This window comes from Rhamphochromis longiceps, linkage group LG9, assembly GCF_057381845.1.
Source record: "Rhamphochromis longiceps isolate RC_006_pf linkage group LG9, R_longiceps_female_GT1.1, whole genome shotgun sequence".
Classification (NCBI taxonomy): Eukaryota; Metazoa; Chordata; class Actinopteri; order Cichliformes; family Cichlidae; genus Rhamphochromis; species Rhamphochromis longiceps.
The window spans coordinates 3463298-3477343 of record NC_140565.1 but is presented as its reverse complement, the minus strand read 5'-3'; the positions used below and the strand labels follow the sequence as shown (position 1 = coordinate 3477343).

At 44.5% G+C, this 14046-nt stretch overlaps 1 protein-coding gene across 6 annotated transcripts in view; it reads left to right on the top strand.

Moving 5' to 3' along the window:
• Positions 1-14046, top strand: part of LOC146661547 (uncharacterized) — a 109583-nt gene that overhangs the window by 44724 nt on the left and 50813 nt on the right. For 4 of the 6 annotated variants that reach the window (XM_085418027.1, XM_085418026.1, XM_085418029.1 and 1 more), the window contains 3 exons: positions 8281-8394; positions 9363-9449; positions 11581-11769. In XM_085418027.1, the coding sequence (XP_085274153.1) occupies positions 8281-8394; positions 9363-9449; positions 11581-11769 (390 nt within the window). The remainder of the gene's footprint in view (positions 1-8280; positions 8395-9362; positions 9450-11580; positions 11770-14046) is intronic. The other 2 variants (XM_085418032.1, XM_085418030.1) reach the window with 1 other exon arrangement.

Genomic DNA, 14046 nt, shown 5'->3' with positions numbered 1-14046 from the left:
GTCCTGACAACAGAAACCAACAATCACTGATGTGAAGAAGATCGGGGAATGTTTCTCATTCCAAAGCTTGTTTTCAGGCTGAGACGAGGAGGTGAGGGGGAGACAGTGACATCACAGGGGTCACAGAGTGGGAGAACGTATGGAGGGAGGAAGGATCCACTGACAGCTACAGTATGTATATGGGCGTTTGTGTTTTAAAGATGTCTGCAGGTCCCACACACACACACTCGCGCTACAGAGACGTCACGTCAAACACACCTTGCCCCTCTCCTGCCTGTCAGTGCACATCACTCTCACACGCTGCATTAGTCTCATCACTGCATTAGCTGTCCACGGCCTGGTTTCCTCCACGACCTCGACCTCCTCCCCTCACAGGTCTGTTAGATTTTTGTATTAGTGCAGCTTCATCGTTACATCTGTGTTGTAGTGTTTCACACAGGAAAGATCTGCGGGAACAGTTCGAGATGAATACATGTAAGCTAACAGGGTGTACTTCAGGCCACGCCCACCTTCAGAGACGGTGACTGCAGGAGATATAAAAGCAGATTCAGTATCCAGAGGACCACTAGAGTACCATATGGTTATTTCTGGACAGCGTCCATGACTTTAGAGGGACTGCTGGCTCTCCTAATCCTTTCTCAGGATATGTGATGTCCTCCCTTATCTTTCTTGTTCTGTTTTCGCTCACATTTTTACCCTGTAAAGCAAAGTTTTAAACAGCAATGAAATGCAGCTTCCACACCTCGACATAAACTCCATTTAGTACAAAGTTCGGGGAGGACGGTTCCAGGAACGGTGGATAGAAATTTACTTGGATTCAAACTGATTCCAACTACATGATTAATGCGGTGGCGTGGCTGAATCAACAAGACACCGTCGATGTTTGTCAGGGGCGAACGGCAGTCTGTCCCCTCGATGAACCGTCACCGTGGTCCTGCAGCAGCCCTGACCCGGCCGCTTCATGCTTCCTATCACAGCTCAGAGAGGCTCAGGAGCAGGCAGAGGAGGTGGTCAGCTGGAGGACAGCAGCCTCGCCTGCCAGCTCCACCCAGATTAGACCGTTTTGGTAAAGCAGAGTGTGGTTGCTGTAAGCTGCTGTCCTCACATATTTAACTATGTTTGTGTTTTGCTGCATTGTCATTCGGGATGTTCCACTCATTTTAAAACCATCTGATCTCTGTGCCTGACATGCACTCACAGCACGTCCTCTGATTGTCGCCACATTAACGACTCTTTTGCTCGATAACTTTTCACAGCCCTTCGTAGAACTGCTTCACAGTCGTGGGTCTTTCTGCGTCAGAGCACTTCACATGAGAGAAACTTCTTTGTCATCATTTTATCTTAGAAATCACACCATAGCCACGAACCTAGTTGCAAGCTGTCTTGTCTAAACAGTGAAGGATTCCTAAAGATCCCAAGTAGGCCATGGCCTCATTCTTAGAGAGCACGCTCTGTACTTTTTCACTATTATAGGAAGTTCATGACGGATCTGTGCAGGCTTTGTGATTTACTGCACTTTTGTTTTCTTAATGTAAGCTTGCTTTACACAAAAATAAGTTTTTCCCCCCGGGTAAGATCCTATGCTGACTGTTGTTCACAGCTGTCCCATCCACCAGTCTCTCATACCTACTTGACAATACTGTAAAGGCCAGAGCATGTTTACAGTATTGTTTAAAGCTCCACTGTATTTAGCAGGTTGGAGTCTTTGCTGTGACCCTGTCGTTGTACTGATGCTGTGGAAATGTTTATTGTGATGCTGTGTTGTTTTGACCTGACAAGCCCATTGTCCTGGTCAGGCCTGGTACAGAGTCCCTCTATCTGGCAGAGCAGCAGAAACATCACAGTTGCTTCTTTGACACTGTGTTGCAGCCTTTCATGTCCATGTAGTTTAGTGACCCCGTTCTTTACCTACGATGTCTCTTATTTTATTTTGGGTGCGGTTCTGGTCCCTAATTGTGGTTACGTAAGAATTCATCTTTTTCTGAATGGGAGCTGAGACAGATTACGTGCTGGACAAAGGAGTCAGCTGACGATTAGCAGCAAATACATCACAGTCCTGCAGGGTTTGAGATGTGTTTACCTTGCAGCAGTGTAATACCAGATCAGAGTTAACATGCAGGTAACTGTTACCTGGCTAAAAGTACAGCAACATGGAACAATACATGGAAAAGAAACAGAAATGGGAATAACCTTTGTACAGTATTTTTTTTCAAGATGGCTAAAAATTGAAATCCTGAATCAGCTAAACTGAGTCTGATTGCTGATACTTCACAGATTCATTTGTAATTGTAAGCAGAGCCTGTTCAAAGGTGATTGGTCAATAGGTGAACTACTAATCAGCTATCTGATTGTTCAGTCTGACGTCACTAGCCGTGTCTGGGCCTAAACTCCGCTGCAGGTCCATATATCAAACGATCACTGTGGCATTACTGAGAGTTGAAAAACTGTCTAAAGTCTTTCATCTTTAATAAAATGATCAGCGTTCTGCTCTACCAGGTGTAACAATTGAGTTTAACATCCATGAAAACGGAATTTATGACATTTAACGGAGTTAGAAGTTAGCAGGGAGTTAGCTCGCTAGCTTCTATCTAAATACAATATAGCATGTCCTGACTGCGGGGTTTTGGAAACAAATTCAAACGTACAGCTCTGCTATCACTTCCAACATAAATGAAGACAGAAAACTAAACAGCAGTGACGTTTGTAGGGTTACTGAAGTTGGGCTAGCTGGTATATAATGATGTGCTACGTGACCGCTAGCGACACAGCTATGTTAGCATAATATAAACAAGCTAACTTTTTTTCCACTGGATAAAAGTTAACGTGAGTGTTCTCGGTGGTCAGGAACAAATGTAATCGCATGGCAGGATGCTGTAAAAGGACCAAACTTCAGCCAGGAGAACAACTGAGATAATCCATCCACAATACGAGGTTAGTCATTCATATACTGCTGCATGGGCTGGGCTGTAGTTACATCCTAAGGTTTTAAAAACTGAGCTTAAATAAATGATTAGCGGTAATAAAAGCCGAGGGAGGTCAACAGTGATCACTGACTGTTTTAGGAGCTTTTTGAGATTAAATAGAAGAAAATACAAAACATTAAACATGTTAACAACACAAAAGCCATATTAAACGCAGACTACTTTAGGCCCGGAAGTAGGATTCATCACGTCATCACTGAACAACTGGATTGGTCCAAGAATTCTTCTCCTGTGACGTTAGTGAGGTGTGTTTACGGGGCTGCTGTCATGGGGAGCTTATGATTTGTCTCTGAAGGATGAGAATCACTTATACAGACAGACTCTAAATGTGACTCTTGAAGTATCGCAGATCATCAGTCCCATCAGTCATTATGACTTTCACAACTCCAGTGTAGGTAAATGGGAATATAAAGCCCTCTTTCACACTGCTGAAGCGCTCAGAGCACTTTACTCACTTTCACCCAGTCACACAAGCACTTTTTTTTAAAGCAAAGTCCTTTCTGTCTACTCCAGTTCATCCAAAGCTATGCTGTTAAAATTCTGCTCTAGAGTCGTAGCTGTTAGGTCAGGTCATAGGCACGAGGTCATAACCAAGTTAGACTGACTGTATTCCTTGGCTGACTCCTTCTGCATCCTGAACTTGTCCTACGAGTCCTACAATGCCCCCTCTACAACTAGTTCATGCATGAGTAGGATTAAGCAAAGCTTGTGTGTGTGTGTGTGTGTGTGTGTGTGTGTGTGTGTGTGTGTGTGTGTGTGTCTCTGTGCGTGCAGTTATGGCAGAGCAGTTCTGAGTGTGTCCTCAGATGCCTCTGATGTGTCTAAGCAGTAGCTGCTGCAGTCTGTGTTGCCATATTTTGTCCTCATACTGAGGTCAGGCAACCCCCAGCAGCAGCAGCTCTTACGTAATGCAGAATTTATCTTTCAATACACAAAGACTCCCACTTATTATTCTCGGGCAAAAGTCACACTTTGAGGTACGAGCCCTTACTGGGCAAAGGCACCCTCTTGTTTCATACTAGCTGAGGGATTTTGCTTTTGGAGGCTTGTTTTTTAGCAGCATTGATTGCTTACTGGACCTACAGCTGGATGGTGAAAGCAGTGCTGATGTGACCACCCTTAGAGATCAAGTGGTCCAAGACAACTGAGCTGAACTTCCAGCTGAAAGAACCGGAGTTAATCTGTTAGCATCAAGCACGTAACAAGCAAATCGTTTTTCTTTATGGAATCAGTGCCTGTTCAAACACTTTCAGCACAAAGGCTGTGCTAACAAATGGGAGTTCATTTCAAAGGTCGCCTCTTCTGGAGCCTCTTTAGCACACGGCTAAAACAAATCCAAGCCTTAACATTAACGAGTATGTGGGTTAAACTGCTGTTTTCCCAAACCCAAACATTAGCGCTAACAGGTGCATTTCCATTTCAGTTCAGATAGCCAAACAACCCTGCTGTTTTTACATAAAACTCATTGTTGCAGCCAGGTACAAAAGCGACCCCCTAAGACTTCCTCCTTAAATCCAGCTTCACAGAGTTACATATATGACAGTTTTTGAGTTAAATGATTAAATTAAACTCATACATTTACTGTTTTATGTCCACTTTAAAAAATAAGCCATACATGACAGCTTAGGCGTTACAAATGTAAGACTGGAACTGGAGTGGAACTGGTTTCCCCTCCTTTTTAAATCAATCCAGCACCTCACCGAATATAAATTTCAGTGTGAGCCGCATCCAGATGCTATGTGAAAGATGAAATGACTACATCTGAACAGGCGTTTGCAGAATCTTATGGTTCAGGAAAAGCAGGTTTGCAGTTATGATCTTCCACGTTTACATGAAAACATTGCTGCTTTCAGATGTGTCACACATTTGATCCATTTCACTTCCTTATTGGTTTGTTTTTTTAATTTAACAGATGCGGACACATTGGTTAACATTCAACTCTAGACAAATGTTAGAAAGCCAAAAGCTAGCCTGTTACCATCAAATGGTAAATGGACTGGTTCTTATATAGCGCTTTTCTACTCATCTGAGCACTGAAAGCGCTTCACACAACTTGTGCATTCACCCATTCACACCCATTCACACAAGCACATCTTTCTAAGTGCTTCATAGCTAACATTCACACACGTTCATACTCCGATGGATCCATCAGAGAGCAATTTGGGGTTAGTATCTGTGGTGGGACCTGTGATACCACAAGAAAAGTCTGCTAGCGCTAACACTTCTTTAAAAATAACACACAACAGAAGTTTTCAGAATCTGAGGTTCCCCAAAGTTTAAACTTTGCATTGCAAAGTTAGCAATGCTCAAACAAAATCAGCCAGCAGAGCTCAGTGTTGCCCTCTAGGGAGACGGTTAAAGGTCAAGCAGTCATGATGAGTGTTGACGCTGTAATGAGCGTCCTATTGCGCACTGACTCGCCTGCTAGGAGCTGTTCAAATTGGCGCACACACTTACCTGCACTCACTTGTGCTGCTTCACAGTCGGTCTTCGTCCCTCTTTCAGGCTGAGCAGTTCACCATCGGTACATTAAACACAACAGCACAAATCCAGCATGAAATTTTCCCCCGCGGACTGAGCTGAACTACTCAAAATTTGTCTAAGCTAAAAGACCTGAGGTGCAAAAACATTCACCAAGCCCAGACCCCATTGTTTCACACAAAAGTGAACACTTAAGTGCAAATTTCAGCCCCGTGGACGCTGTATCTGGTGTGATGCAGACAGTATGTGCAGACGACTTCAGAGTGGATTAAAAGACTAATATTGAAATGAAACTTTCTGCAGATATCTGTGAACGTGCCAAGATCGGTACAAGGAAATGAGGCATGAGCGATCAGCATGTTGTAGGCAGAAGTAATTACATTGTAAGTCATTTTAAGTAGCACGCTCTTCATTTTAAATTAGCAGGTATTTTACAGGAAAGGAGACCAAAAATATAGTGTAAGTGGTTTAAAGTTTGCAGAACAAGAATCAATATTTCCTATCTTCATTGTAAGTAGTTGGACAGCTGGCAGTATTATGGAGTGGCTTAACTTTGACTAACTTCCTGGTATTTTACTGGAAAGGATGTGCTGCTTTCCAAAGTTCTGGTAGTTGAAAGAGGAGAACAGTCACATTCATATTGGTAACATAAAAGAACAATTGAATACTAGAACATCCAGCCATCATGCACATCAGCATAATTGATGTTAAATAAAACAAAGATCCAAAAAGGCAAGTTTAACCCAGAGGCTTTGGGAACATGAGAGTCCTGTTAGGCTTCAGGATTCAGCGTCTTTACAACACATTCGTACTCCTGAAGCGTAACACGCTACGCCATGTGACAAATCGCTGGTATGTTACGCTTTCCGGTCACCCACCAACACATTCGGAAACAGGAGGAAACATGAGAACCGTTTGGACTAAATCTACACATGCACATTTATTTTCCTCTCATCATGAATCACTCTGGAAAACTCTAACACCATTAAGAGTGTGGTGAAGGTCGGCAATGGTCTCGTGGGTCACTTAGCCTTCAGATAGTCCCAGCAAGTCTTTAGCAGGCAGTTAGTGTCTGCTGATGACGTGCAGACTTTTAAAAATGCATCTCTGACTGTGCTGCCACAGCTAGCATATGTCGCTAACTCCACGAGCCGCCAGTGCTGCATGAACATAGAAAAATAAATGTTCCGTGGTGTGATTGGACTAGTGGGCGGTATTATGAACTGTTCCCAATGTACTTGTGCAATTTATGTAGAAGTAATTTGTTTCATTCTTTTCTTTTTTACAGTTATTATATGGGTGGGTGTAAGGTCGATGCTGGATTGTGGAGCGCTGTAACCCCACATGTAGTAACAGCTCTGACTGGAAGTGAAGCAAGGTCATACGAAGCGTGCAGCGACCACGGTTACAAAGGCTTCTGACTGATTGGTTCTGGCTGCTAGTACAACTTCTACTGTTGCCTTACAGATGTTTTCTTTGAGTGATGGGTGCCCAGCAGACAGTATGGTGTTTCTAATAATAGCACAGAAGCAGAGCGAATTGAAAATATTTGAAATATCTTCCTAATCTTCTTTATCGAGTGGTGGTTCGTGTACAGATTAGGGAGCAAGGTTCCATACTGTGCACTTCAGGCTCCGCTCCTGCTGGTTTCAGCACCTTGGACAGAACCATAGCAGTAGAAATATGTGCTTGATTGTATGTAGCCTGTGATCTCATTGGGGAGACAGAGAATCCAGCCTGAGCTCGAGCACCAGTGTTTTTGAGCGAGTGGTGACCCTGCCGACGGAGTGTTTTCTGCCTCCTGTCGAGACAGACGATGCGCACCCCACCACGGCCCCGTGCACGTCTGATATATGAAAGCTTTTTTGACTTTGGGTGGCGTCCTGTCTGTTCGCCTCACTGTCACCCTCTGTGGACACAGCTAGGAGAGGGTTGCCAACGGTGTATCCCTCCTTCTCTCCGCAGCTACTCCCCTCCCTCCATTACTCCCCTTCCTCAGTCCCTTCCCGTTTCTTCTATTCCTTGCTCTGTTTGTCTGCTCTTTTACGCTCGCTCATCCTAGAAATCCTCTTTTCTGCTTTTCTTATCTCTTCTCACTGAAACGTCTGATCAATTCCTCTCTGTGTCCTCGCTGACACCAGCCTGCCTTTCCCTCCTCGTCCTCATTCCGCAGACTCTTTCCGTTTTAACCTCTTGCACCCTAACAGTCAGTTGGAGGTCTGGGACTTGTTGGACAAGAGCTGAAGCATGATTACAGGGTTAGAGAGGAAAGGAGAGGGCTGTGCGAAGTCAGGCAGTGTGAGGGGAGGCGCTAGCTGGCGGGGCCTGGGACCTGAACTAGACAGACAGTAAAACGTCACCACACCAAAGCCAGACTCCCCGACTGTGATCGCGTGTGTGTGTCTGTGTGTTTGTGTCCCTGTGTGTGGTGATTTTGCGTGTGCATGTGTGTATGTGTGACTGGGGGTTCACAGTGTTAGTAGCTCACAGCCAGCTGAGGCTGCAGTGGAGACAGACAGAGGCACTGAGCAGCACATAGCAAACACCGCTGATTGTTGGTTGTGTAGCACTGGGATATCTGCTTTTGGAGGAAATTTAGCAGGTGAGAGTACAGTTGTGTGTCTGTGTGCGTCTTTCTTTCGTGCAACAGAACCCTCCGTGCAACTGTGTATATTTTGGCAATGCCTGTTGTATTTGTGTAATGTGTATGCCAGCATGTTTGTGTGATTTTGGTAGCCTTGTGTCATTAAAATGAAGACATCAGCATGATCACCGAGGCGAGTGAACTAACATCCAGTCATCTGTGTTGCGGCTGCAGGTAGTAAACTGACCTCGGGGGAACAGACGGCAGCGTCGCACCCGGAGCCGCAGGGGGAGGTGTGGCCACACTCGCTTGACCAGCAGCAGGCCTTGGCTTCAGACTTCTTATCAGGTACAGAGTTTAGTGGCTCCACCGTATCGTCCTTTCATCTTAACTTGTTAACACTGATTCACGACATCGTTTGGACCTTCTGTGGTCACAGTGGGACATTTTCAGGAAATGATGTCGTTTTTGACCAGAAAAACTGGACTGGACCAGTGCTCGAGTCTGACTTTGTAGCTTCCAAACCAGTGACTGCCCCATATCCAAACCATCTCAAGGTTTTCTGTCTCAGAATTAGCTCTAGATAGACTTTGGGCATCACATATACACACAAAGCAAGTGTATCACTAACTGGAAGCATGATGTCCAGGGAGGATTTAAGAAAACTGACATTGAATATATGTCTAAATATTTATATATGAATTGTTGATTAAAATGTTTGCATCAGTCGTTCTCTGTGATTTCCAAAAAGCTTCTCACGCTGGCTGCTCCTCGCCTGGGCGCGTCTTAAAGGCGCTCGGGCCCAGAGAAGCAGCGCAGTTGGAGCTTCACGTTACTTTGCTTTGCATGGTGGAGCAGCCTCAGAGTGTAGCCACCACGTTTCCAAACCCATGCAGCTTATTCACTAATGGTTTTTGTCTTTGTCCAGTGTAGATACAAATTATGTGCATTACATGGTAAAAACCCAAATTATTGTCTAAATGTAGTTTAAATGTATCGTTTTAAAGTAAAGATTGAGCGGCTCAGCCTCTTTGGGCCACTCCTCTGACTCCCACTCGTGTTTCTGTGTAAAGTATTTCTAGCATCATTCCAACACAGAGCAACATAGACTGTATATCGAGTATAAATAATGATTTGTGTCTGCTCTCCTCTTTGCTGTCTGCCCTCACGTCACACCTTTTGAATCGTTAATGCCGTCACGCCCAGTGGCGCCTCCACTCAGTCGACTTCTCTTCTATATATTTGCCTGCGTCTCATTGCTCTCTCTCTTCTCTTGTCTTCACCTTTTCCATTGCTCCCTCCTTCCCTGCTGCCAGTCTCCGTGGCAACTTATTCTAATCCTCTGGGCTTTCAGACCAGCCCCGCACAAAAGATGGATGCTAACATGATGGGAGCGTTTTCAGGTATCCTCCCAATATTTCCTTCTAACAGAATCACAGATGTGAGTGCTGCTGTAACAGCAGTGCTGAGATATTAAGTGTGTGTGTGTGTGTGTGTGTGTGTGTGTGTGTGTGTGTGTGTGTGTGTGTGTGTGTGTGTGTGTGTGTGTGTGTGTGTGTGTGTGTGTGTGATATGTAATTGAATGATGCTTATCATTACTCAGCAACACTGTCTGATGGGGTCTGTGTCACTACAGAGTCTCCTACTTACAAACACAGGGCTCGCTCATGCATGGAGAGCCTGCTACACATGATGAAGTGCTGCGTTGTGTCTGCAGCTTTGATATTGTCATATTTCAGAATATGAACACTGTAATTATCTATTGTGTATATTTGAAGTAAGGGCTTTGTATCCTGTGTGCATATGTGGGTTATTGTGTTAACCTCAGAGCAGCCGAGTAGCACTGAAGTCATGAAGTTGAGCATCATGCACTCCTGACCTCTCTGTGCAGACACGGGGCTTGTGCAGAGACTGTCAGTTAGCTCCTTTCTTCAGAGCCAGGTCCATTTTTATCTTTCCGTCACAGAAGACACATTTGAGATCAACATTTTCATTCTCATGACCATTTATTGTGCGGAGCTTTCTCCGGTCATGGGCGGCTACTCCAGTGTTTACTCTGGTGTTGCTCCAGTTTAAGTCGTTCCTGCTTTTGCTTTCCAGGCTTCATCTGCATTTTGCACTACTCTGTGTGACTAATTATCATGTATGACAGTGCTATTATTAAATATGTGTTCTGGGCTAAAGTCACTGTCTTCACATGCTGTTGATGGCTTCTTAAAATTTTGGCGGTACAGTAGCTGCAGCATCATATCGTAAGTATCTGTATTTCTAGCCTTTCACAGCTGACGGCTGAGCGGGCGACACGATAACTCAAGCAGGAAGTCTCAAATTGATCCCATATTAAAATGGATGCGTTGGGATCACAGTGATTTTCCTTGTGTTTGAGCCTTTCCTTCTGTTTAGCTTCACATTAAACTCAAACACTCTTTGATATGATTTGGATTTCATAGTTGAATCGATTACTACCAAAGCAAAGTCCCTGAGGCAGCAACCAGCCTGAGCGCTGACATTTCCAGCACCCTGCTGCAGTCAGTAAGAGACGTTTGAATAGCTGCATTTGGTCTTTTGCTGTTTCTCAGTGGAAGAAGTTGTAAAACTTACAGTTAACAAGTCCAACGTTTGGAGTCTTTGTTGGTCAGTGTTGGACACCACTGGTGAACTGACTTGTATTTGTACCTGTTTTGTTGGTGTATTTGATTTCAGCATTGTATGCTGAAAGAAAAACAAAAACATTTTGAGGGAGCGGACTCAAGCACGTGACTTTCATTTATATATATATTTCCATTATCATAATATCAGCGCTGAAGCTCTGCCTGCCAGAACAATCGCTGTGCTCTGTCTCTGCAAACATACCTTAGCCTTCATCACTGTGGATGATTACAGCTCATTATTTCCTTCCTCATTAAAAATGCGACTTCCAACCAGGAACTTTGCCCCAGAATAGCCAATAGTTGTCCACGCTGACGAATTGCATTTGTGGACGTGACCCTTGTTGGTTGCATGCAGAGCTTTAGCCGTCACTGGCTTGGTATCTGCTGGTAGTTTGCAGAGTGACACACACTCACAGTGTGAGCTATAAGGCTGAGTTATGCCTTTCACCATGCCAGCCTCTGCAGAGCCAGCTCTCATTGTTGTCTTAATGAGACCTGTCGTCTCTGGGCCACCAAAACACCCTGCAGGCTTGGACACACACACACTCACACACACACACACACACACACACACACACACACACACACTCTGACCTAGACAAGTACAGCTGACACGTGCATCAGTTTGGGACTCATGCAGGTGAAGAGTCTCGTTCATTGTTGCGACCACGTTCATGACCTCATCTCTCACACATGCTGTGTATGTTCAGGCCCCTCCCCTCTACGAGCGTATTCAGAGCTGTAATGTTGACTGCATTCAGGTTGTATGTGGTGTTTTCTTTGACCTTCTTACTGTTTCTTCCTCTTCTCTTCATGTCACAGTGAGTAATGCTGTCGGTGCAAAGAGAAGGTTTACCTGTTTGTCTGCTTTCTTGTTCCTCAGGTTTCTCCCAGCCTGGAGGGATTGGGATGAACGTGGAGGTGGGAGCTGCACCCCTTCAAGCAGAAAAGCCTCCAAGTATTGCAGATCCTCAGATTCTCACACCTCCAGCAGGATCAGTCGCCCCTAAGGAGCACAGCCCCATGCTGCCCGAACCACAAGCTCCTCGCAGCCCTTTGGATGTATCAGCAGGTAAGACTCATGCATTGAACTCACACGCCACAGTGTTTTTCTTCAACGCCAGTTTTGGTTTTTTAATCTAAACTAAAGCACAAGGTAACTTTAGTTTCAGCTTCTCCAAATAGCTTGTCTACGGATCAGCACCTTTGCATTTCCTGTGCATTTAAAATTCGCTCAAACTGTGTCGATTTTTCTTGTTTTCCCTTAAATTAAGTCAAAACTTGAAGTGAGAACAGATTAAGAGTATTGTTGCATGTGTGTTGCAGCTGAAACCGTGTATTTGATTGACTTTGAGTTTTAATTTTGAAGATGGAAAATGTTTTAAGGATCACGTGGTTTGGTTTGAATACTCATAAATGGCTTGTAGCAAAGGGAACCTTGGCACTCTCACCTGAAATAATTTTTGAAACACACATACTTGAATGAACACAATTGGAAATGAACTGACCAAATCAGTGAACTATTGAACCTTTAGTGTCTAAGAGCATGTCCTCATAATGTAGGTGTGTGTGTATCTTCTTCCAATCCCTGCACCACAATAACTGCTCAGTTTGGAAGCAGTGTTTCCTGTTATGCTTGCTCGTCACTCGTGCTGTACATGTTGGTGTAGCTGCAGAAAGGAGGTCAGTGTGCAGGTCAGTGATCTCTGTGTTGCACAAAGACACGCTCAGCTGTCTGTGTCCTTCACTGTCCACACTTTACGACTTTGGACCGGCCGATCGCAGACTCTGCTGCTCTCCAGTTCAGTGTGCGTGCATCCTAGAGAAGCAGAGTCTTACTTGTTGTCTTGCTGTGGCTTGTGTCGCTTGACAGAGCTGTGCTAAAATGCACAAAAGCGTCACAGCAGCCGAGGCACCTGTAACTGCAGGTGGTCAGCTGTTAATCAGTCTGCAGAGTCATGCACCCATTAGACGCCCTTTTAGATCAGCTAACAGGGCTTGTTCTTCTCAGACCCCAAAATTGAAGGTTTGTGTATGCCAGGAAAAGCTACAGGAGTGAAAACAAATGTGATGTACTGTACACACAGAGGCTATGTTTAAGAATGTCTGTCATTCCTGAAACGTTTGTGTTCAGCCCCTTGAATTAAAGCTAGACGTCTGCAGTCAGATTGTTTTAAAGTTCACTGTGGTGAATCCAGACACAAAGCTACAAAAAAGGTCATTGTCCAAAACTTTATGGATCTAACTGTAAATTCCCAAACAGTCTCAAATAGCAGGAGCAGGAAACAAACACTAAGCGTGGGTAAAAATCCTGAAGGATCAGCAAAATTCCTAGTAAGGAAAAGTCTTACATTGGGCAGGAGAAGCATAATGCAGTGTCGTTTCTTTGCTGTCTCAGCTCCATGTAGATTTATAGGCTGAACCTTTAAATCTAGTAGAACCCCAACGATGTGTGTCTGCAGTCTTCTGATACTGAGGCTTGATCTCAGAGTATCCAGCCACACACATACTGTCTTCAAACTACAGGTTCTTTCTCCAAACACTCACTCAGATTGTGTCAGTCACAGTGTAGTTAATGCAGACGAGTCACATAATAATAATATTAATAATAATAAAATATTCCTGAATAACATCAGTATTGTTTTCTTAATTGTCATTATTGACAAATGTTTTTGGATAATTGTAAAAAATAAATTCGAGTCAGAAACAAAACCAACAAACAGGCTCCTAAAGAGGAAGGAGGAGCCTATTGATCACGTGCCTCATCACATGAGGTGTGGAAAAAGGGGCGTGGTCATTATCAGCAGAGGTTCCAGTGAAAACATTGTAAGAACTTGCCTCACCCTATCATGTGACCTACTCAGATCACCTGGCACAAGATGTGAGTGGGCGTTAAGGCATCTGGGACAAGATCATCGATGTTGTGGGGTCCTGATTACTCCAGGTTTGTGTTTCAGAGGGTGGTGGGAGTCAAAGAGGAGGTACTGGTCCGTGTGTGTGGGGGCTTCAGGTAAACTTCAGTGCTGAGGTTTCTATTCACCTCAGTGTCCATCCATCTTCCTCCACTTTGGTCTTAGAACCGAAGAAGCTTCTCTTATTGGAGGTGAAAAGTCTTCAAGATAAAGTCCAGCTGCTTTTCTACAGCTGCCCATTGAAGTGTGTGTTTTATGTCTGCCTGTGAAGCACTCGGGAACACAGAGTGACTCAACTTTGCAGCAAACCCTAGCCCCCTCCCTCTTCAAGATCCAGACTGCACATGCTTGAACCTTCGTCTGACTGCCATGACACCAACTGACAGCCCACAGTGCAACAACAAACTGCACTGAGCAGATGTAACCATGTATCTGGC